Here is a 25,689-nt window from a genome sequence, read left to right as displayed (position 1 = left end):
GGCCTTGTATGGAGGTGGCCAAGTGGTGGAAGGATTCGTCCAAAGTTTTGTTAGATTTTAACTCAATATTAGGCGTGCAAGTAGGGAGTGAGAAATTTTGTATTCAACATGAAAATGAATTGATTTGAGATACATTGAGGGCAATCTTATAATCATTATTGAGCTTAACATTATTGTGTGACATATTTTTTACTGAATACATGTAATGATGCTAATATAAAAAAGATGTCACTTTAGTGACTTTCTGCAAATGTTTTTAGATCTCAATGTAAAATGGAATTGCTGAACTTTTTCATCATTGTGGATTAGCAGTCAATAGAAATCCTGGAGGAGAACACTGGTGGAAAGAGTAGTGATGACCCTGAAGTATAAGAAGGCTAAGCTAATGGGTGAACATAGTATAGATATTTGACTTCAATTCATCTCTTGAATATGAATAATTCATCTCTTGAAACTGTCATCAATAAAGTAAAGCTAACATGTTCCATGATTGTCTGAACTTAACTCACATTGTTGGTTGGTGGTGAAACTGGTTGGGACATTTGTACTTCATTAGCTTAGAATTAAGCTAGAATAGGAGTTCGTTAGAGTGGAGATTCGATTTTCTTCCAATGTAATGCAAAAAAAGACTTGGCAACGAATGATATGAAAAATCGGCGATCACAATTTCTTCTTGTAACTTTTTTTCTCAAATTTAGTTTTAATTCTAAATGTTTGAAAGATCGATAGACAATGCTGTATTCACATCATAAATTAAAATTAAATGATGTCTTACTTTTGTATTCTAAATATAAAAAAAAATAAAAAAATCACCTCTATGCATAAACCCCCTTCCGTACACATCTCCTCAATCAAATCCTCATTACTCTACTCTCCCGTTCACAAAATCTTACAAACTCCAAAACCCTCAGACCCTTAAACCCCAAAATCTCACACCCATTTTCCTCACAACCCAATCTATTTCTTCACTCATCGAACCAGACTCTGACTCTCCACCCGTCACCCACCACTCTCTCCTCAACTCCATCCAAACTTCTCACTTCAATCTCCACCAAATCCCTCACCTTGTCCATCAATTCACATCCCACATCGACTTTACCCTCCTCGAAATCCAAACCCAATGCCTCGGCAGCGGCATTGCTCCTATCTGAGACGTTTTCGACTCGCTGGCTCGTGCCCGATTGGGCAAAGCGGTGTCGTTTTGGACTTGCTGGTAAGTTCTTGCTGTGAATTGAAGAGTGCCGATGAGGCTTTTGAGTGCTTTAACTTGATGACGAGTGGAAATATTATGCCTAAGACTGAGCCTTGTAATGAATTGTTGAGTTTGTTTTCGAAATTGAATCGAACCGAGAGGGCTTGGGTTTTGTATGCTGACATGTTTGGGTTGAAGATCAAGTCCAGTGTTTGTACTTTTAACATCATGATTAATGTGTTGTGCAAAGAAGGCAAGTTGAACAAGGCAAAGGAGTTTCTTGGGTTTATGAGATTTTGGGGATTAAGCCAGCCTACTGTTGTTACTTATAATACTATCATTCATGGGTTTTGTTTGAGAGGCAGAGTTGGAGGGGCTCAGATGATTTTTGGTGCTATGAAAGGGAGAGGAGTTCAGCGGGATTCTTACACGTATGGATTGCTTATTAGTGGGATGTGTAAGGAGAGAAGGCTTGATGAAGCGTCTGGTCTTTTTGATAAAATGCTGGAAATTGGGCTGCTTCCGAGTGCTGTTACTTATAACACCCTGATTGATGGTTATTGCAATAAGGGTGACCTGGACAAGGCTTTCGGTTATAGAGATGAGATGGTGAACAAGGGTATAATGCCGACGGTTTCAACGTACAATTTGTTGTTTCATGGATTGTTTATGGAAGGTGCCATTTTTTAGTTAAATTTTAGCTAAAATAGCTAGAAAGTCATTTTGGCTAGCAACTTTAGAAATACGTCTGTATCAATGCTCTCTATTTTAGCTAATTTTGAATTTATATTATTTTTTAAATGATAATTAAAGAGTTTAAATGTATTTATAAATTACATAAAATAACTTAAAAGGAATGTTTTAAATTATAGAGAGTCTCATCTCGCTCTCTATATTTATGAGCGAGATAGCTAAAAGTTATAATAGAGAGCCACTTAGGAGTCTGGTGCAGCTGTTAAAATAGATAAAAAGCTAAACATGCATGCTCTCCAAAATAGCTAAAGAGCTAAAATAAAGAGTCTACTAAAGATGTTCTAACCTCATTTAATTACAATTTATTTAAGAAAAAATTAAATTAGATAGTTTCTAACTTTATTCTTGTACTAAATTAGGAGGTTATGTATAGAAACTTGTTGTTTTATACATAAATTATTCTATATAAGTAAAATATGACTATTTTTTTCTTTCTTTCTAATGCATAGATGTCTGTTTTGGTCATTTAACCGACCTACAAAATCCAATTTGAAATATAAAATAATAGGGATGTGTATTAAGTGATTAGGGATGTGTATTTAAAATTTATCAAAGTTTTCACCTCAAAAAGTATTTCGACGTTTCCGCTACGTGATTTACGAAAAGTGATTTAACTAAAATGCATTGCGGGTTTTTAGGATGTAAACTGAACATTCAGTTTATGTCTTAGAGACACGCGGCACTGTGACATGCTCAAGCTGATGAGGTGCAGTTTGGGGCGTTACAATTACAATATATTATATTCCTTGTTGTAGGAGAATAGAATTGTGTGTATATTATTGATAATAGGAGCCTTTATATAGAGAGTTACAATGTATACAAAAGGTAAGAGAATCCGAATACAATTGAATACCTATAATACTTTCCTATTACAATCTTAAATCCTAGTTTGTAGAGGCACACTATGTCGACATCCTTCAACACTCCCCCTTGTGCCGTTCAAACTTGGTGGTGACGATTTGATTGTTGCCTCGTTAAAAACCTTGCCAAGTAACAAAAACCTTGTGGGACAAAAATAACCCTGGTTGAAGGAGAAAAAGAGTACAACACGTCCTTCACTATTCAAGATCGAACATGTAGACATCATGCCTCCCCCTGATGTCAATATCTCCCCCTGATTGCTACAATCATGGGAGTTCGGATAACTTTCTCAATCCGATGCTCTTCACATGTTTCTCGAAGGTGGATTTATGTAACGACTTAGTAAATAAGTCTATTACATTATCTTCTGATCAGATCTGGCTCACTTCAATATTTAGAAGTGCCTGTTGTTGCTGATTGTAAAAGAACTTTGGCGATATATGCTTGGTGTTATCGCCCTTGATGAAACCTAATTTCATTTGCTCAATACAAGCTGCATTATCTTCATAAATGCATGTAGGTTCATCTGTGGTAGACTTCAAACCACAAGTTCCTCGTATGTGTCTAACTACAGACCTTAGCCATATGCATTCTCGCACGGCTTCATGTAGAGCAATAATCTCTGCATGATTTGAGGAAGTAGCAACAAGGGTCTGCTTTGTAGACCTCCAAGATATCGCAGTGCTTCCCGTGGTAAAGACATAACCCGTTTGGGAGCGACCTTTGTGAGGGTCAGAGAGATACCCTACATCAGCAAAACCCATCAAGACATCGTTGTTATTTTGATGGAGGGGAGAAGGAGCACGGAAGGTGGCGTTTTGCCTTGTGGAGTCCGATCTCACACTTCAGTTATTTCTCTTCTCTCTGTAGGGATAAAACAAGCCCATATCAATCGTACCTCTCAGGTATCTAAAGATTGTCTTTATGCCAATCTAATGGCGGCGTGTTGGCGCAAAACTATGTCGAGCTAACAAGTTCACTGCGAATGAGATGTCCGGTCTTGTGCATTGAGCTAAGTACAACAATGTGCCTATTGCACTTAGATAGGACACTTCAGCCTCTAATAAGTTTTCGTCCTCATCCCTTGGACAAAACGAATCTTTTTCAGGCTCAAGACTACGACCGATCAAAGGAGTACTCACAGGCTTTGCTTTATCTTCATTAAAGCGCCTTAATAATTTTTGAGTATACGCTGACTGGTGGATTATAATCCCATCACTACGGTGCTCGATTTCCAATCCGAGACAAAACAGTGTCTTCCCAAGATCTTTCATCTCAAATTCAGATTTCAAGTACTTAGAAGTTTCCTTTAACTCATCTGAGTTCCAATTAGGTTCATGTCATCGACATAAACTGCTATAATTGCAAATCCGAAACTTTTCCTCTTTATAAACACGCATGGGCATATTTCATCATTGACATATCCCTTCCCAATTAAGTAGTCACTTAGAAGGTTATACCACATCTGTCCGAATTGTTTCAACCCATATAGTGAGCGTCTCAATCTTATTGAAAATGCGCTCCGTGGTTTAAAGCCACTTGATTTGGGTAATTGAAGTCCATCTGGAACCTTCATATATATCTCTGAATCTAGATCCCCATAGAGATATGCTGTAACCACATCCATAAGCTGCATGTTAAGTTTTTCGGAAACTACCAAACTGACAAGGTAGCGGAACGTTATAACGTCCATTACGGGAGAGTATGTCTCCTCGTAGTCGATTCCACGGCGTTGTGAGAAACCTTGCGCCACAAGGCGGGCTTTGTATCTAACAACCTCATTTTTCTCATTACGCTTTCTAACAAAGACCCATTTATGGCCAACAGGCTTTATACTTGGGGGTGTCAGTGTTATAGGCCCAAATACCTGTCTCTTTGTTAGTGAATCCAATTCAACCTGGATAGCATTTTTCCATTTAGGCCAGTCTGCTCTTCGTTGACATTCTTCAACGGAGCGAGGTTCGATATCATCATATTCTATAATTCCTTGAGCGATAGAATATGCAAACACGTCATCAAGGATAATAGAGTCTCGACTCAACGTCTCATGTACACTAGTGTAATTCATGGAGATCTCTCTATTCTCTGGAATTGGTTCTGACATTGGAGCATCCCCTAATGATGTCTCTTGGACATAACCATAATCAGGAATATCTTCATGAGACGGGTTATTTATGTCGATGATTAATAGATCTCTTTGTGCCAAACTCACTTTCTTTCTCGGGCGAGAATCTATCGAACCTTTGGACCTCCCACGTTTCCTTGCTGGGAGCCCGGCCTGAGCCACAGTGCCATCACCATTAGTGGTGGCAGTGCCATGCTCAATACCCTTAGAGGTGGCGCCATGTCCACTATTTTTAGGGACATCAATCCTTGCAGGCACGTTTGCAGCAGGTATATGTGATCTTGTCACTTTAGCGATATCAGAAAACGCGTCAGGCATAGAGTCTGCTACGTTCTGAAGATCGAGAATTCTTTGCACTTCAATTTTGGACTATGCGGTTCGGGGATCAAGATGAGACAAAGTGGGGACAGACCACGACAATTCCCGTCGTTCCTGTTGAACATTATTGTTCTTATCTCCCCCTAATGACGGGAAGACTGTCTCATCAAAGTGACAATCCGCAAATCTTGCTGTAAATTGATCGCCTGTCAAGGGTTCCAAATAGCGGATAATGGTTGGAGAGTCATATCCAACATAAATGCCCAATCGTCTTTGAGGACCCATTTTGGTGCGCTGTGGCGGCTCAATTGGCACATAAACTGCACACTCAAATATGCGTAAGTGTGAGACATTAGGCTCATACCCAGTAACCATCTGGGATGCAGAAAAGGGTTGAGTGGCAGTAGGCCTCAGACGAATAAGCACAGCTGCATGCAACATGGCATAGCCCCAAGCAGAAATAGGGAGATTGGTGCGCATAACCAATGCTCTAGCAACCATTTGAAGTCTTTTAATGGTGGCTTCTGCGAGACCATTTTGGGTGTGAATGTGAGGAACAGGGTGTTCAACCTCAATCCCAATGGACATGCAATATTCATCAAAAGTTTTTGATGTAAACTCTCCAGCATTGTCAAGACGAATTGACTTAATGAGATGATCAGGGTGGTGAGCTGTTAGGTCCATAATTACCTACTAATTATTCTCCTAATCTTGCACTTTTGCTTAACCTTTGTGTTTATTTATATATATTTATTATGTTTTCCTTGTCATGCTAGGAAATGATGGAGAAGCTTGGAAATGCACTAAAAAGTCAACTTTACCACATTTTCCTACTTCGGCTAGGAGAAACCGAGCTAGGCAAAGAAGGAGAAGTGACAGACTGACCAAATGAACTTCAAATGAGTTGAAACTTTCCAGATCCATTCTAGACATCCTAAGAATCATTTCTTATGAAGAGTTCAAGATCTAGTTCGGAGTGGAAAGCCTTCAAAAGATCGGCACAATTTTCTGACTAAAAGACAAAAACTGCAAAACCGGACCTGTACGGATTCCGGCAGCATTTCCGGCCAAACCACGGCGAACTAAGCTCTGAAATTTTACCTGGATGATCTACACTCATGGAGGAACATTTTGTATGAAGAAGTCAAAGGCCAATTCCGAACTCTCGGTGGAGATTCAATTGAAGGAAGAAAGGAGACGAAAGTGCACAAACGGAGAAAAAATGGGTCAACGGTGGTCAACGACGGATTCCGGACATTTCCGGCCAAGTTGGCCGACCAAGAACAGTTGTGGAGGACAAGGAAGAGCTGACTAGGGTTAGAGACTTTGGGTGGAAAGACTTTAGGTCTAGGTTATTTTGAAATTCAAAATTTGCAAGATGACAAATGATCTCATTCTTACACCTTACACCTTTGTCTCCTATTTATTACCTTGTTCCCTCACACAATTACCCTTCTACCCTTAATTTTTCTTCTCCACCAAAATATCTATGGGCTTTCTAGGTCATTTCTATGTGGAGTCAAAAACTAGATCCACATTTTGTGCTTACACATTTGTCAATCACATCTCACCATTGATTCCTTTTGATCTCCACCCTTGATTTGAATTGCCTTGGCCTTTAAATAGCCCATTCTCTCTCCCCAAAACCGTTCACCCTTTTACTCCATCACTTTGCAACATCAAAATCTCTCTTTTCTCTAGTTCTAACATAGTTTCTCTCTAGCTTTTCATAGCTAGTTCATAGTTCTTTGATTTTGTGTAAGAGAGAGGTGTGTAGCCACTTGGGTTTCACCAAAACCGAAGTTTCTACACACTTTGATCAATCACTTCTCTTGTTTCTCACACATTCAAGCCTTGTTCTTACTTTGTTCTTGAGATTTTGTGGATTTGTATAGTGATTTGGGTTCTAGAAACCGAAATCCCTATACTTTGAAGCATTTCTCTTCTCATATAGCATCTAGGAGACAAGGGAGCCATCTTGTGCTTTTGGTTTGGCTCCAAAAAGAGTCAAACCCGTGGGTATATGACTTGTTCTCCACTCTTTGCTCTCTTTTATTTGTTATTTATGATGTTCATGGCTTGTAGTTGTGTAAATATGAGTTGTGAGTAGTTTAATTTGGGGCTAGGGCATAGCCTTAGCCAAACTTGTGCACAAAACAATGTAATCTTTATGCTCTTTGATGTTTATGCATGTTTTGAATCTTTTGGCTACTATACTTTAATGTGTCCTAAGTATGTTCATAGATTTATCACCTAGAAGCATGCTTTAGGAAGTTAATGAATCGGAAACATGAACTTGATAAACTCTTGATTCCGTGAGCTTATGTAGCTAAATAGGTGGTGGCTTAGCTTATTCGTAAGGGAAGAACTAAGTTGCTTGAATTTCTTACCTTGAAATTAAAGCATGATGTTGTGAGTTTAGGTTCCGGAAGAATTTAGGCTCATGGCACCATAGGCCATTTATAATCCGGAAGATTTGAATGGTATAAAGGTTGTGTAATTTAGCTTTGCTTTGGAAGAGATTGTTAAATTGCATGACTAGTTGGTTTCTTGGTAGCTTCATCAAAGCACTAAGGGGGAATTTATCAAAACATGTTGTTACATTAAATTTGGGTCACATTGTGTGCATGAGTAAGGCTAGGTGTGATGCCTAAGCCTCTATTTCTCTCTTATATCAAAATCTTTATTTTTATTTGCATACTTTATTTTTGTGTACTTTTAATTTGTTCGCATAAAAATTAAAATCAATCAAGCCGTTCACTACCATAATTGTTAATACCATCCTCATGATCTTTAGCTTCCAAAGGGCTAAGGTTGTGACTTTGTAAAAAGGTAGATTGCATAATTTTTCTAGGCTTTCTTGCGGTAATCTAGCTAGGGTGGAGTTTCCCTCAATCCCTTGGGTACGATACTCTACACTTTCCCTTACTAAAACTTGACCTTCTACACTTGGAAGTAAGGAACATCATACACAAATTTGCACACACTTTCATACTCAATGATGTCTCCAACATGAGCCCTTAACTTAATGATTTGTGCTAGGAGTTTAGTAAATGCAGCATTTTTGGTGGACAAAAGCATGACATGTGACCAACGTGTCGATGCATCAACCAACACCATAAAATATCTAAATGGTCCGCAAGTTGGTTGGATAGGTCCACAAATATCACCTTAGATTCGTTGCAAGAATGGAATATTTTGTTTAGTGTCCTTTGCATAGGATGGTCTCGATCCTAATTTTGCTAAAGAGCAGGCTTTGCAACCATGGAAGAATCCGGTTGAGCCACGAAGTCACAATTGACTTTAGAAGTAGAGAAAGGAACCAAGGAGACATTAGTAGTGTCAATACCAATGTTGGGCCGCAGGGGGTAGGCGGTTCTGGCCCTACCTTGGACCGAATCTTTGTTTTGACTTCTTTTCGTTTTGAAAAATGGATGTCCATGTGAAGTCTTTAGTATACAGATCATCATATCACGACCTGAGTGTCCCAGACGATCGTGCCAAAGCCTATATGTGTCAGAATCCCATAAGTCATCTCTCATGATATGGTTGGATTCAATGACTCGAATAGTGGTTGCATACAACCCACTAGAGCGACACATAAGTTTCTCCAATACTCATTTATGTCCGTAGTCATTAGAGGTGATGCAAAGGAACTCTGGTCCATTCTCACAATGTGTTTCCACAAGAAAACCATTGGCTCTTATATCTTTAAAACTTAATAGGGTCTTTCCAGCCCTAGGAGCATATAGAGCTTCGGTGACATTAATACTTGTGCCATTTGGCAACATAAATTGAGCTGGTCCTCGACCATGAATCAATTGTGATGGTCCAGCCATCGTAGTCACAAAAGATCGACTAGGCGTCATGCATAGAAATAGTTTGCCTATGTCGCAATATAGTATGTGTGGTGCCACTATCAACAAGGCATTCCAACTCTCCAGGAAACATACTGAGAAATAATAAAGTTCGAAATTAAAAACATGTCCATGACATTGAATAATACAATACTTTATTAATAAATGTAACCAATGATTACATCAAATGGTCCAAAAAGGTCTAATCCAAAATAAAGAAAATCAAACTGAGACACATTGTATTCACTCTATTCGTTTGACAACTCCAATCAAATAGGACCAGGAAAGTGGAGAGAGAGGTTGGTGGAGCGAGGCTCGCTTAAGTACCAATTATCTCAATGACTTTCCTAGACATCATATTTTATTGGGTACGCCACATAAGAAAGAGCTAATACAATTGTCATTTATTGACTATTACATGATTCTTGAAAAATAAAGAGGACTATTTCTAATCAAAGTCTGCAGCATCCTTGTGCACTTCATCTTCAGCTTTGAAGTCCTCCATGGTGAGATTAACGTCTCCACCATTTTCTTCTTCTTCTTTTGCAAGGTATACTTCTTGCTCCCTCAGGTCCTTGTATGCCCTGTATCTTAAAGCTAGTTGCTCGCTTGCCTTCCATTGCTTGAACCAATGCTCACTAGATCCACATCGATGACACATATCATTGTGGTTGCCTCCCTTCAATTGAGGTGCAAGTTGTGGGCGTTCCCTAGGAGGATTGGCGCCTCCACCACGACCCATGGCGCCACCACCACGAGCTATGGATCCATTACCACGGATAGGGTTGCCACGACCCCCTCTCCCACTTGTGGCATTGCCACCACGTGTATCCTCTCCAAACTTGCGGTTTCTTTCCTGATTAGGGCGGTTATATGAACCCATACTCCCCTTTTTTTTCTTGGGCCAGCCGGGTCCCCTTTTCTTTTCTTCCTCTTTTTTTCTTTCTTTTTTCTTCCTTTTCCTTCGGTCTTCTTCTTCTTTCTTTCTTTGCGTCTTCTTCTTCTTCCCTCTATTTTCTGAGTTTTTTTTTTCCGCTGCAGGGGCTGCAGCTAGCAGTGTGGCTAGGCAAGCTGGCTACGGCTGCTGGGCTACTGGGCTGCAGGTCTGCGAGGCTGATGGGCTGCGCGGAAAAAGGTGCGGCAGTAGCAAGGTTCGGCAGCAGGGGCTGGTGGGCTAGCAGGTGCGTGCGGGCTGGTGCGTGGACTGATGCGCAGGTGTGCATGGAGCAGCAGCGTGGTGTGCAGCAGGTTGCAGGAAGATGCAGCAGGAGGCTGCAGGGGAGGGTTGCAGGCTCGGCAGGAAAGCTGTGGTAGGGAGGTTGCGGCAGATTTTGATGTTTAGGGTTTTTAGGGTTTTTTCTTTTTTTTCCGGCTAGGGTTAGAACTCGTGCTGATAACGTGTTGTAGGAGAATAGAATTGTGTGTTTATTATTGATAATAGGAGCCCTTATATAGGGAGTTACAAGGTATACAAAAGGTAAGAGAATCCGAATACAATTGAATACCTATAATACTTTCCTATTACAATCTCAAACCCTAGTTTGTAGAGGCACACTATGTCGACATCCTTCAACATTCCTAACATTAAGCCACGACTCACGCTAACACAGAACCTGACTTAGTCCACGCCGCCAGTCACCGTATCTTGCATTGATACCCATGACCGCTCCTGCCTCTTAGGAGCTTTGAACCAGATATCGATGTCGACCACCGCTGTTCCTCTAAGCCAATCGATCCTAAAGACCAGAGAAAAAGAAAATAACACCTGTATGACAGCAACACAACAACAACGAGGTAGAGCCCGTGCTTCCGTTGTCCGCCGTCGGATGACAACTCGATCGATGCGTAGATCCCTCTCTGGCTGCTAGGGCTTGGGAGATACAGACAAGAGTCGATTATTAACTAAAGTAAAACCAAATATAATGGTTGATAATATAAGTCTTAAAAGCGCACTCACGACTAATTAATTTGCTATGTATTATTTCCAATAAAAAAGTAACAGTGAAGTCTCTCCTCTCGAGTATAACCTCATATCTCTTCTTACCTCTAGAAACTTGAAATGTGCAAGTCAGAGAGCACAAGGCATTGGCTTTATCTGACGAGAACAAATTGCCAACACTGCTTCATACATGAATAACCTTCATCACTAATAATTACAGGGTATAAAATGTACAAACTAGCTCGATCTGTCAAATTAATTACAAGGGTCTTTTCATAAAACATTACATTACTACTTGCACTATTAAACATAATTACTAACATCATGACTTTCAGGTCAAGCTGAATTATTACTTCCAACCGGTTCCAATGCTCTTCATGACAGAACTGGGTTGAGAAGAGATTTGTGTCTCACTCAAGCCCTCTAATGAGAATACTTCCCACCCAAACTCTCTCAAGTAGGTGACATAAACTTCTGGGACATGCGCAACTTTCCAATAATCATTGCCATGCTCATGTGGAAGTAGAGTCTTGATTAGTTTTTCTGGCATATCAAAAAACTTAAGCAACTTTAGTTTGATGAGATGTTCAATGCCTGATGGGACTTTCTCCAGTGATTTACAGCGCCGGATGATTAGATTTTCAATACAAGGCATTGTTCCCACCTCCATCTCTATGCATCGAAGTTCATTAGATTTATCGAGGCATAAATGCTTGAGCTTCTTAAATCCGCCGGCTCCAAAACATAGTGTGTCTCCTTCAAAAACCTGACACAACTCAAGATGTACTAGATTGGGCAAATACTGAAGGAATCCAAGTGGATCATCCCTTAACCTGCTCCATTTCAAATACAACTTGACCAGGCTATGGAGAGAAGGTATCCAGTGAGGTAATGCTTCCAGTCTGCCTCGCAAGTACAAATGCTGAAGCAATAGAGGAGGAGAACGCAGGTGCTGCAAATCAATGATCTCGTCTTCTTCCACTGAAGTTATGGACAATGCATAAAGTTTGGACAACTTTTCAATGGATGAAGAAAGAGCCTTGCCATCTTTTTTCCTCATCTTAACAATGCCTAACCTTCTCAACTGAACTAGTTTCCCCAGCTCTCTCAATAATGCGCTGCCACCTTGGTTCACCTCAATGAAACATAGCTTTTGAAGGGATTTCAAAGCTCTTATTTTTGCAAGGACCTTAAAACCATATGTTGAGTGAAAATCTTTGTAAGGAACAAACTCATAACGATATACCAAGAGATAGGGCAGATGTTGGAGTTTAAGAATTTCAACCGGGAGTTCAGTAACTTAAGAATGCTTAAGATCCAAAGTTTCCAGGTTCTGAAGCTTCCCTATATGTAGAAAGTGATTTTCATTAAGTTGATGTTTACAATTGTACACATATATAGCAGTAGTAAGCTGCTGTTACAATGCAGGCAATAAACTATATTTACAGCTAGAATAAAAACTGATAAGCAATTATAGCTCAGTATCAAAACAGCCTATGAACAAATCAATGGAGAAGAATTAGATGACTTGATTTCAGGAGAAGATTTAGTCTCTCTAACACCCCCCCTCAAACTTGGCGGCTCCGGATGAACAAGTTTGCTTGAAAGGAGAAGATGACGTGACTTGTGAAGTGGTTTAGTGAGTAGATCAGCTGGCTGATCAACAGAGGGAATGAAGCAGACCCGATGACTACCAAGAGCAACTTTTTCACGGACATAATGATAATCAAGCTCGATATGCTTAGTTCGAGCATGGAATACAGGATTGGACGCCATGTAGGTAGCACTAAGATTATCACAATGCAATAAGATGGGAAACTGAATGCGAGCGCCAAGTTCATAGAGCAGATAACCCTACCAAGTAGTTTCAGCACAGGCATGAGCAAGGGAACGATATTCCGACTCGGCACTCGAGCGGGCAATCGTGGGCTGCTTCTTGGAGCACCAAGTGATCAAATTCGAACCAAGATACACAAGATAACCTGACGTGGACCGGCGGGAGTCGGGACAGCCCGCCCAATCCGCATCAGAGTAGGCGAAGAGGTGCACTGGCTGATGTTGAGGAGCAAAGGATAAACCATGACCAAGTGTGCCTTTGACATAGCGAAGAATGCGCTTCACTGCAACAAGATGAGGAAGACGAGGTTGACTCATAAACTGAGAAACCGAGTTGACCGCAAAAGCAATATCCGGACGTGTAATCGTGAGGTATTGTAAAGCACCGACGAGTGTCCGGAATTCAGTGGGATTATCAAGTAACGCACCATCAGTGGCAGTGAGAGAATCCTTGGCAGACATAGGGGTACTCATGGGCTTGGTAAGCAACATATCATGTTTAGAAAGGAGATCATGAGCATATTTGACTTGATTAAGGTGAAGGCCATGAGAGGAGGTGTGAACCTGCAGACCAAGAAAGTAGTGGAGTGGCCCTAAATCTTTAATGTCAAAACCACGGGAAAGAGCATCAATGAAGCTTTGAAGAAGGCGATCATGGCTACTCGTGACCACAATGTCATCCACATACAACAAAAAATAAATAGTGTGCGGACCATGAGCAAAAATGAATAAGGATGAGTCTGCCAAACTTTGGGTAAACCCAATAGACAACAGAAAAGATGTCATTCTCTGAAACCACGCCCAAGGAGCCTGCTTAAGGCCATAGAGGGATTTGTTGAGTTTACAGACATGAGTGGGGTGAGACTGATCAATGAAACCAGGAGGTTGAGTCATGTAGACATCCTCCGTAAGAAAACCATGGAGAAAAGCATTCTTGACATCTAATTGACGAAGAGACCAACCACGAGACACAGCAAGACTAATAACAGTACGTATTGTAGCAGGTTTGATAACAGGACTGAAGGTTTCATGGAAATCAATACCTTGCTATTGGTGAAAACCTTTGGCCACAAGACGAGCTTTGAAGCGTTCGACGGAGCCATCCGGCTTCCGCTTGACTTTGAAAACCCATTTGCAGCCAACAATGTTCTGTGTGAGAGAAGAGGGAACCAAAGACCAAGTGTTGTTCTTCATCAAAGCATTGATTTCGTCAACCATAGCAGCATGCCATTCAGCCTTCTTTGAAGCTTGAGAGTAACAAGTAGGTTCAACTGAGTCAACCATGGTGAGGAGAGCTCGAGGAATGGGATACCGCACTGTGCCATCACTTGGGATTCTGGGTTTTTGAGTACCATCTTGGAGGCGCGTGACCATTTGGTGTCTCGGAGGAGGATTGGTAGCCGGAGGGGGAGAACTGGACCGGAGAGCAGGGCCGTCGGTGGGAAGCCGATCAGGAGCAACAGTGGCCGACGATGTAGTGGTGGTGTTGATGGGAGGACCGGTGATGCCATGAGCAGCAGGAACAGCGGAGGGAGGCAGCGACGGAGCAGGAACAGCGGAGGGAGGCCTGGGTCGGCGGTGATATGTGATTACCGGTGGAGATAACGGAGGATTAGATGGAGGGGGCGCGACCAAGTCTGACGCAAGTGAAGTCGAGGATTGACGTTGAACAGACGAGGTTGGCCGAGCGTTTGGGCCGCTGGGCAAGTGGGCATCGTGGATGAGAACAGGGCCGATTAATTGAGTTAACTCCAAAGCCTTTGACACTTGAACTGATGGGTCCTGCAATTTTCTGTAAGGAAAACTGGTTTCATCAAATAAAACATGCCTAGAGACGTAGACACGATCAGATGTCGGATCCAGACACCGATAGCCTTTATGTTTAGGGCTGTAGCCTAAGAAAACACACTCAAGACTACGACATAAGGACCAAGATGAGGGAAACATGAATAACCAAAGACCCAAAGAGAAGAATAAGAAGGCGGAGTACCATAGAGACGACGATGAGGTGTATCCCAATCAAGGACAGGTGTAGGAAGAAGATTAATAAGATAAACCGATGTTAAGACAGCCTCAACCCAAAGATTATGTGGAGTACCCGAAGTAAGAAGAAGAGCACGAGCCATGGTGGCAATGTGGAGGTGTTTACGCTCGGCAAGGCCATTTTGTTGTGGAGTATGAGGACAAGAAAACCTTTGTTGGATTCCCAAGGAGTTACAATAGTTAGAGAAAGCATAACTGACATATTCGGTACCATTATCGCTTTGTAGAAATTTGATGGAATGGTGGAACAGATTTTGGATCATAGCAACAAAGGTTTGAAAATGAGTAAGAACCTCATTTTTGCGACGCACGGGATAAATCCAAGTATACCGAGAAAATTCATCAGTAAAGAGTACATAATACTTAAAACCACTGACAGAAGAAGTAGAAGAAGACCAAACATCACTATGAATTATGTGAAATAGAGTAGTTGCAGTTGCATTATTAGATTGAAAAGGAAACTGATGAGATTTGCTTAACGCACAATCTTTACAAAATGACCGAAAAGATAATTTAGAACCAATAGAAGACCCTATACGGGCGAAAACATTCGACGAAGGGTGGCCCAAACGGTTGTGCCAGATGGTGGAGTGAGTGGATGTAAGAGCATAGGGAGTAGGAGACACACTGGACAGATCTAATGGATAGAGACCATCTTTACAGGGGCCCTGAAACAAGAGACGACCAGTAAGTAAGCAATAGATTTGATAAAAATCAGGAGCGAAAAGGAAAAATACACGATTGTCTTTTGTGAAACGAGCAACTGACAACAGATTTTTACCAATGGAGGGAATAAGGAAGACGTCAGATAAAGAGAATTGAGAAGATCCTAAGGAAAAAGGAAGGGTACCAGTATGAGAAATGGGCATCGAATCCCCATTACCCATATACACATTATGAGGGCCACCATATGGTTGAGAGTGATTGAGAGGCATAGCGGTCATGTGGTGAGTAGCACCCGTATCCGGATACCAATTGGGATCAGTAGCAAAATGGGCTCCTGCAAAAGGTGCAGTAGTAGATGGCCCAGGAAATCGATGGGGACATTGATGCAGCCCATGTTGGTTGGTATGGCCATTGGGACACCACGTTGGAGCTGGGCCGAGAAGCCCATTAGGTGGAGAGGGGCGCACAGCCCAAGCAGGAGATGTAAATGGCCCTAGAGAGGGCACGGGCATCTGTTGCGCAGGAAAGGAAGCCGCAATCTGAGATGGACGACCACGGTAGGAGCTCCCACTGTTGGAGCGACCGTTTCTGGGAAAATTTCTGCCAGTGTGGGAGCGATTGTCACGACGGGAAGAAACTTGGCTTTGATGATAGAGAGCAGTGACCGGAGTGGAATCAGAGGGGCGAGATTGAGAAGCATCAAAGGAAAGAATCCGGGCACGCAGCTCTGTAAAGTCAGGGAGAGGAGATTTCTGCGTGAGAGCAGTACGAAGCATGAGATAGTCAGGACCAAGGCCATGGAGGGTTGCAAGTACCAAGTCTTCATCCGGAACAGGTTTGTTGATGGAGGACAAGGAATCAGCAATAGATTTGGCATGGCGAAGATAATCATCAACGGATTGGGTTCCTTTGTGAAGATCAAGTAGCTGCAATTTAAGATTGGCAGCGCTAGCCACAGAGCGCTGAGAGAAATGGCGAGCAAGACAATCCCATATGTCTTTGGCAGTTTCGAAACCAATGGTGAGTTGGGCAATATTTTCAGTTAACGTTGTAGTGAGGATACTGACAATCAGCTGATCCTGTTGAAACCATTTTTTATATTCAGGGTTGGGAATTGGAGTGGCTTGTTGAGTGTCAGAGGGAGTGGACATGATGGTGGGTGCAGGTGCAGATTTGGAGCCATCAATATAGCCCCAGAGATTATTGCCATTGAGGAACGGTTTGAGTTGAAAAAGCCAAACCAAATAGTTGGTTTCGGTGAGTTTGATGAAGTTGGAGGTGTTGGGAGAGGGAGCAGAGGAAGGGGTGAGGGCAGCCATAGGATCGAGATGACAAAGGAGAAGGATCACGTAAGAACCTAAACTACTGATACCATGTAGAAAGTGATTTTCATTAAGTTGATGTTTACAATTGTACACATATATAGCAGTAGCAAGCTGCTGTTACAATGCAGGCAATAAACTATATTTACAGCTAGAATAAAAACTGATAAGCAATTATAGCTCAGTATCAAAACAGCCTATGAACAAATCAATGGAGAAGAATTAGATGACTTGATTTCAGGAGAAGATTTAGTCTCTCTAACACTATAAATCTTGGAATGGTTTTTACCCTGGTATCTCTCAAGCTCTGATACTTTAAAAAGTAAAGATTCACAAGTTCAACTGGGAAAACATTTAAAGGTGTACTTTGCAAATCTAACACATTAAGCAGCGCAAAGCCGGCTGGGAATAGTCTTTGTAGTGATGGCTTCTCAGCAACTGTGAACATAAAAAGAGAACGTAGTTGAGAAGCACACCTGTTTGTCTGAACATATTGCAGTGTGTTATGTATTGACAGGCGACGGATTTTTTCTGGCAATGTTACATTCTGCTCTTTGGCTATTGTGGCAAAGTTCTGACTTCTTGTCTTGGAGGTGATAATTTCGCGGAAGAGATCATGGATACGAAATTTTGTGACCCTTCCATCAGCTGTTGTCTCTGCTGCTTGAATCATGCTCCTATTCAATAGTTCATTGAGGTAATCCTCTGCAACCTCTTCCAATGTCTTTCCTTGTTTTTCTTCAATGAAGCCCTCTGCCATCCATAATCGAATAAGCCTCATATGCTTAATTAGATGGTCCTCTGGAAAGATGCTCAGGTACAAGAAGCACGATTTTAGATTGTATGGTAAATCATTGAAACTGAGTGAAAGTACTTTCTTCAAGTCCTGCAGTTTGTCATTACCCTCAATTTCAGCCCCGAGACTGTGGCCAACCATTTCCCACTCATCAATTCTGCGCTTATCCTTAGCAGCCAGAACTCCACTAATTGCCACAATAGCAAGGGGTAGCCCCTCACACTTTCTCAGAACATAGTTACAGATTTTCTCTAAATGAGGAGGGCAGGAATTCCCTTGGAATGTCTTCTTGCACAGGAGTTCCCATGACTCCACTAAGGGTAAGGGCTTCAAAGTATAGACTTCACCTCCAGATTCCGTGCTTGTTGTGGAGGCTATATATGCATTTCGAGTAGTTAGTATCACTCTGCTGCCGTAAATATAATTAGGCAGTGCATACTTCAAGGCATCCCATCCATATAAGTGCCACACATCATCCAAGACAATGAGATACCTCCTCTTCTGTAGGAAGTCTTTAATTATTGTTTTCAGCTGGTTGGTATTCATGCTATTGATTTCTTGTGGAACTGGACTTCGGATTGCTTGGTGGAGCTGTTGAACGATGTCTTTGAGAAGTTCCGCTAGCCTGAAAGACTGAGTAAAAGTGATCCAAGCACGTAATTTGAAATGTTTCTTCACTTCTGCTGCATCATAGACTTGCTTCGCCAGGGTAGTTTTCCCCATTCCTCCCATTCCTGCCGCAGAAACTACCTCACGTCCACAACCACCATTGAACAGCCTCCCAACCATCTGCTTAATAGGCTCGTCTATGCCCACTATATCAGTTTTCTCTAGAAGTAAAGCATCACCTCGATGGTCCTCCAACAGGTAACCTGCACTTTTGGAGCTTGAGCCTTGTTCAGCCATATTGAATTTGTGGCGGAGTCGCTTATGAACCTCAGAGATTTTTTTGATCCTGGAGTTTATGGCTCGTAACTCCGAAGCAATTCGATATCGAGCTTTTGTATTCTTGATGCAGCAAGAAAGCTTATGGATTGAACCATATAATCCCTCCCCATGATCATGTGCTTGCAGAAGGGTAAATTCATCAAGAACATCTTCACTTTCGTGAGCAATGTCTCTTAGTTGTTTAACCCATACTTTGAGCTCCGCATCACTCTCTTCATATGCATCAGCAACCCTCAGGAAAGCCGTCATGCGCTCCAGTTCTCCTCTTAGATGCAAAATTTCTTCCCTAACCCCCCTCAAAAGTTGCAACTCATTTTCGAAAAGAGGTGCAAGCTTGTCAAGTAGAAACTTTACTGCACTCTCCGCCATTATATTTTGTATCTTTACTCTCTTTGATTTCCCTTTCTCCTTCAACTGATACTTTTGAGTTCAAAAAGTCTGATTATATAGGCGAATTGAAAAAGTCTATACCTTTCTGTGTATGTAACCAATTAAGTGGAAGAAGTAACAGCAATTGACTTTTCATGTCCTTATGCATGCAAAGCAGTGAGATTGTAGAAATTTCCGAATCATTGCTCCATGCAGTTAGATGATGTGAAGGAATCTTCCCACAAAATTAAACAATTTTCATAAGTCCAGTTTTGTGGAGCTTGTAAGGTTCACGGTCTTTCCCTTGGTGATCAACTCATCCACCAGATCATTTCCTCTCTGCAATTGCCTATAAAGAATAGCATGACTGCGATGCTTCAGACAACATGTAATATCTAAATCTGACGTAATGAAATTAATTTAAGGGTTAATTTGATCAACACAAAAGATGTAAGATGAAAGTGATCTCTCTCATCTCATCACCTAAATAAATGATGACTCGGAACAAGTTGATCAACACATATTTGTACTTACAATATTTGGATTCACTTGACAACTTGTTTCCAAATGAATACAAAAGGTGACCAATTGCTGGGATAATTTCACTTGACTAACTGCCTCTTTGTATATTAGAAACTCTAAAGTCCAAGTCAAAACACACAATTAGCCTTCCCTGGAAAGCCTCATGAAAGTGAATGCAAATTGTACGTGTAAGATCAAATATGGACATAACACATATCATCATAAAGTAATTGATGATTAGCTTAATATCAATCCTAGTTTAACATGGATACAAACAGTAAATCAATACTTGTAACTTAATGAAGCAGTGTATCTATTCATTAAGGTAAGTAATCATATTCTTAGTCTGCAAGAAAGACTACAATGAAGTGTTACATTAGGAATCTAACTAGGAAACCTAAACCGATATGGATAGCTTTAATGGGAAGCTTCTTGAGGGTTAAGTCTCCTATATATACAGATGAATTGGTCCCTGATTACTACCGACGTTTTGCATATTGTTCTGTCCATTGAGAAGCAAGTTGGTAAGTAACAGAAGACCATATTCAGTGTTCGTGTTTGCTGCATAAGATGGAATCCATGCCAGTGATTGCTGAAGGTAAGCCTTAATCCCTTTTATGATTGTGTGCATATGTTGTGAGCATGTATATGGTTATTTTACAATTGGTATCAGAGCATAGGCTCACAAGTATCAAGATCGTTTTAGGGTTTTGCAAAACAAACACAAAAAAAAAAAAAAAAAAAAAAAAAAGGGTTTTTGCTTTACGGACCAAGTCACTGATCAGGTAACTGACCATGTAACTGGTCATGTAACTGATCAAGGTAAGTTACTTAAGTCAATTGCTGCATCTGGTTAAATATCAAGTTCACGCTTCCGCTGTGATTTTTAGCAGCAAATTGGGGAAAAAGCAAAAACAGGTTTTTCTGTGAAATTGATTTCGATTCATAGCATGATAATTGTGTTTTTGATTGTGCTCAAGAACCCTAGTAGCATTCCCGGCGTGCGTTAGGTTAGAGTAGATGGTGACCGGATGAAATTTACAATTTCTTGATTGTTCTGTGGTTTCTTGGAATCAAATCAATTTTGGTTATGCTTGAATATGCATGTTGAATTGATTGATGATATTGTATTGTATCTGTGATTGTGTAAAATTGCATGAAGAACAAAAATCTCCCAGATTTTGTTTACACATTATTAAAATTGACAGATACGAGAGCTTAATTTTCTTACAAGGATGAATCTGGGTAGAATATAAAGTTAAAAGCTCATGGGTTTTGTGGTTTTCTGTTGGCATAAGTGATTATGATGCACAAAGCATTCTTCATTGATGTTGGCAGAAAACAATGATCAGGTAACTGACCATGTAACTGGTCAGGTCACTGACCATGTAACTGGCCAGGTCACTGACCATGTAACTGGCCAGGTCACTGACCATGTAACTGGCCAGGTCACTGACCATGTAACTGGTCAGGTAACTAATCAAGTACCTGATCGTGTGACAAAACTGAAATTGTGTTTTGTGTTTTAAAACTATGCTTCAGTTTTATCTTCCAAAGAAGTGGTCAAGTATAGTTTTAGAATACAAAACAGCAATATGCATGCTTGATGAAAATAAATACGGATACTTAGAAATTTTTCTTCTGTCTAAAGATGTGGATAAATTTCTTTGGATAACTTATTTTCATTGAATATGGTATATTGATAAAGAACTCCAGGATGTTATGCTTCTGCTCAAAAGTGTTGCTTAACATTGTTTTTGGTTATGGACTGATATGAATGCAAGTATGGATTGTTTAGGTTTTCTGTATGTTCTTGTTTTGGTTGCTTAAAGCTAAATAAAACGCTGAAAACTTAATATTATTTTCTTTACAAATTAAGAACTCACATGAATTTTTTGTTTTGCTCCTTAGGTAACTCCTACATGAACTTGAACAGTGTCTTGATGTTAACTGGAACCAACTATAGAGCTTGGCTAGATTCTGTAGAGAACTATATGGGAATGCATGAGAATATAGACTATTGCTTTACTGAGGATAAGCCTATAGAGTTGAATGAAAAGAGCACCAAGAAAGAAACAGACCTTTACAAGAAGTGGCATAGATCCAATAGAATGGCTAAGAATCTCATTCGTACCTCTATGTCCAAGACTGTCAGGGGAAGTATAGAAGAGCCTGAGCTAGCATCTGATTTTCTGGAACTCATTGGTGCTAAGTTTAAAGAAAGTGAAAAGGCAGAAGCAGCTAGACTAACCAAGGAGTTTCATGATTTGAAGTACATGGGTTCAGGGGGAGTTAGAGAACATATTATGAAGATGATCAATATAAATGGCAGACTCAGGGAGCTCTTGATGGGGGTTAGGGATGAGCAGGTAGTGCATTATGCACTTCATTCTTTGCCTAACAGTTTTAGTCATCTTAGGACCAGTTACAACTCTCAAAAGGGAAACTGGACTTTAGATGAACTTATATCCATCTGTGTTGATGAGGAAGCTAGGATCAAGGAAGAAAAAGAACCTGCTACAGCCATAAATCTCATAGAGAAGCCTAAGAAGAAAAAGCCCCAGAATAAGCTCAAGCCTACCAAAGCCATAACTAAGAGTTCAACAGCTGCAGTGGCCAAGGAAAACAGGCCATTTAGGTTCAAGTGCTACTTTTGCAAAAGAGTAGGACACATGAAAAAGGACTGCACTGGCTATAAAAATTGGTTAGCCAAAAAGGGTAAGATTTTTTCTAATACAGTTTTTTCTTTAGAAATTAATCTTATAAATATTGAACCACAGTCTTGGTGGATAGATTCAGGCTCACCTATTCATATTACTAATTCTTTGCAGGGATTCATAAGGAGCAGAATCCCAAAAAGTGATGAAGTGAACCTGTGTGTAGGCAATGGCATGAAAGTGGCAGTCAAGGCTATTGGAACCTTAAAGCTCGATCTAGGATTAGGAAAATTGTTAGTTTTGGATAATGTTTTTTATGTACCTTCCATGAGAAGGAATTTGGTTTCAGTTTCTCTTTTAGTAAAATCTGGTTGTAGACTTATTATTGATAGTAATGGAATTCTTATTTCTAAAAATTCTGTTCAAATTGGTTCTGGTGTTATCTCGAATGATTATTTACAGTTAAGTTGTTCAATGGCTCAACAAGAAATTTTACTTGTTGAAGATAACACAAACAGTACTAGCACTTTAACAGGTGTTAAAAGAACCAAACTAAATGAAAAGTCTGCATTTTTATGGCATAGAAGACTCGGCCATGTTTCAAAAGAGAGACTGAAAATATTGGTGAAAAACAAAATCCTAAATGAACTTGATTTTTCTGATCTAACAGATTGTGTGGAATGTTTTAAGGGAAAAATAACCAACACAAGAAAGAAAACTGCATATAGAAGCCAAAATTTATTAGAACTCATACACACTGATATATGTGGACCATTTAGGCATCAAACTATCTGTGGGAATGTGTATTTTATCACATTCATTGATGACTTTTCTAGATACAGTTATATTTATCTACTTTCAGAAAAGGCACAAGCATTGAAAGCCTTTCAAATCTTTAAGTCTGAGGTAGAAAATCAACTAGAAAAGAAAATCAAAACAGTAAGGTCAGATAGAGGGGGAGAGTTCTATGGAAAGTACACTGAATCCGGCCAACAAAAGGGTCCATTTGCCTTGTTTTTGCAAGACAATGGAATTAAAGCTCAATACACAACACCCTATAATCCACAACAGAATGGTGTTGCAGAGAGAAAGAATAGGACTCTTTTGAACATGGTTAGATGCATGATGTGTACAACTGGCTTGCCTAAATTTCTGTGGGGTGAGGCTTTAAAAACTGCAAATTATATTTGCAACAGAACACCTAGCAAAGCCATAGAAAATACTGCTTTTGAGCTTTGGTGTGGCAGGAAACCTAGTCTTCATCACTGTCATGTTTGGGGATGTCGTGCAGAAGCTAGGATTTATAATCCAAGCTTGAATAAACTTGACCCCAAAACTGTTAGTTGCTATTTTATAGGTTATCCAGATAAATCTAAAGGCTATAAATTATATTCTGCTCATCATTCACCTAGAATTTTTGAAACACATCAAGTAAAGTTTCTAAGTGAAAAAGTTCACAATACAAACCTTGAGGATTTAACCTCAGATTTTGAGGAAATTGTGTCGGATGAGAATTTAAGTGTAGCATTGCCTTTAGAACAAGATGTAACTGATCATGTCACTGGTCACGTAACTGACCGAGTCACTGACCATGTAACTGTACCTGATCAAGTCACTGCCCAAGTCACTGCCCATGTCTCTGACCATGTCACTGACCGAGTCTCTGACCATGTCACTGACCGAGTCTCTGACCATGTCACTGACCGAGTCACTGACCATGTAACTACCCAAGTGACTGTACCTGGTCAAGTCTCTGACCATGTCACTGACCGAGTAACTGCCCAAGTAACTGTACCTGGTCAAGTCTCTGACCATGTCACTGACCGAGTCACTGACCATGTAACTGTACCTGATCGAGTCACTGCCCAAGTCACTGCCCATGTCACTGACCACGTAACTGGTCAAGTAACTGAACCTCAAAATCCTCCAGTAGCTCAACCTAGAAGATCACAGAGACCAAGAAAACCAACTTATGGGGGGAAGAGAGTGACTACATTGTTTATCTACAAGAAGCAGAAATTGAAATGGACTGTGCAGAGGACAATGATCCAACTACATTTAATCAGGCCATTGAAAGTAGTGAATCTCATCAATGGCAGCTAGCAATGGAAGCAGAAATTGATTCCATGAGCCAAAATGCAGTTTGGGAATTAGTTGAACCTGACCCAAACCAGAAGCCTATAGGTTGTAAATGGGTTTTCAAAACCAAAAGAGATGCAAATGGCAATGTAGAGAGACATAAAGCAAGATTAGTTGCCAAGGGTTTTACACAGAAGGAGGGCATTGACTTTACTGAGACTTTTTCTCCAGTTTCTACAAAAGACTCGTTTAGGATAATCATGGCTTTAGTGGCTCATTTTGATATGGAGCTGCACCAGATGGATGTTAAAACAGCTTTCTTGAATGGTGAACTAGATGAAGTGATTTATATGAGGCAGCCAGAAGGTTTTGTGCGAGCTGGAAGTGAAAACTTAGTGTGTAAGTTAAGAAAATCAATTTATGGCCTTAAACAAGCTTCTAGACAGTGGTACAAGAAATTTGATTCTGTGATTTCTACTTTTGGATTTACAGAAAATCTTGTTGATGAGTGTGTTTATTTGAAGACAGTTGGGAACAATTTTATTTTTCTGGTACTCTATGTGGATGATATTCTTTTGGCTAGCAGTAACATTAAATTGCTTAAAGATACTAAGAGTTTTCTGTCAATGAATTTTGACATGAAAGACTTAGGAGAAGCATCCTATGTACTAGGTATTGAGATTAAAAGAGATAGGGCACAGAGACTACTTGGTTTGTCTCAACACAATTATATTACCAAAGTTTTAAAGAGGTTTGGTATGGAGAAGTGTGCAGCTGGAGAAGTTCCCATGTCCAAAGGAGATAAGTTAACCAAGAAGCAAAGTCCCAATAGTGATGTTGAAAAGGAAAATATGGAGTCAAAGCCTTATGCCAGACTTGTAGGAAGTCTCATGTATGCACAAGTCTGCACTAGGCCAGACTTGTCTTTTGCAGTAGGGATTTTGTCAAGATTCCAATCTAATCCAGGCCATGAACATTGGGTAGCTGGGAAGAAAGTGTTGAGATACCTGCAGAGAACTAAAAGCCACATGCTAGTTTATAGGCAAGTGGAGGATCTGAAACTCATTGGATTTTCAGACTCAGATTTTGCAGGGAATTATCCAGACTCCAAGAAGTCGACTTGTGGATATGTGTTCATGCTTGCAGGAGGTGCTATTGCTTGGAAAACCATGAAACAAACACTTGTTTCAACTTCTACTATGCAAGCTGAATTTATTGCAGTATATGAAACTGTGTGTGAAGGACTTTGGATTCGAAATTTTCTCATGCAGACCAAAGTATTGAGTCACATTGTAGCTGGAACACTTGTAATTTATTGTGACAATGAGGCTGCAGTTTTCTTTAGCAAAAACAGTAAAAGGTCAAATAATTCTAAACACATTGATCTAAAGTATTACAGTGTTAGA

General features: G+C 40.4%; 2 protein-coding genes across 2 annotated transcripts; one reads left to right on the top strand and one right to left on the bottom strand.

The window, feature by feature from the left end:
* The first annotated feature begins 1,270 nt into the window (after window positions 1–1,270).
* LOC112184258 (pentatricopeptide repeat-containing protein At2g15630, mitochondrial) lies at window positions 1,271–10,284 on the top strand. The gene is made up of 2 exons (XM_024322525.2): window positions 1,271–1,811; window positions 10,148–10,284. The coding sequence occupies exons 1-2, from the start codon at window positions 1,271–1,273 to the stop codon at window positions 10,282–10,284; spliced, it is 678 nt and encodes a 225-aa protein (XP_024178293.2).
* Window positions 10,285–17,287: 7,003 nt separating this feature from the next.
* Window positions 17,288–19,025, bottom strand: LOC112186846 (disease resistance protein RPM1-like). The gene is made up of 2 exons (XM_040513396.1): window positions 17,457–19,025; window positions 17,288–17,350 (listed from the first exon to the last, which is right to left on the bottom strand). Exons 1-2 carry the CDS (start codon window positions 19,023–19,025, stop codon window positions 17,288–17,290), a joined length of 1,632 nt encoding a protein of 543 aa, XP_040369330.1.
* Window positions 19,026–25,689: the final 6,664 nt, after the last annotated feature.

Source organism: Rosa chinensis, chromosome 2 (genome assembly GCF_002994745.2).
Source record: "Rosa chinensis cultivar Old Blush chromosome 2, RchiOBHm-V2, whole genome shotgun sequence".
Lineage (NCBI taxonomy): Eukaryota > Viridiplantae > Streptophyta > Magnoliopsida > Rosales > Rosaceae > Rosa > Rosa chinensis.
Note: the sequence above shows the minus strand (reverse complement) of the source record. Positions and strands in the feature narration are given on the sequence as shown.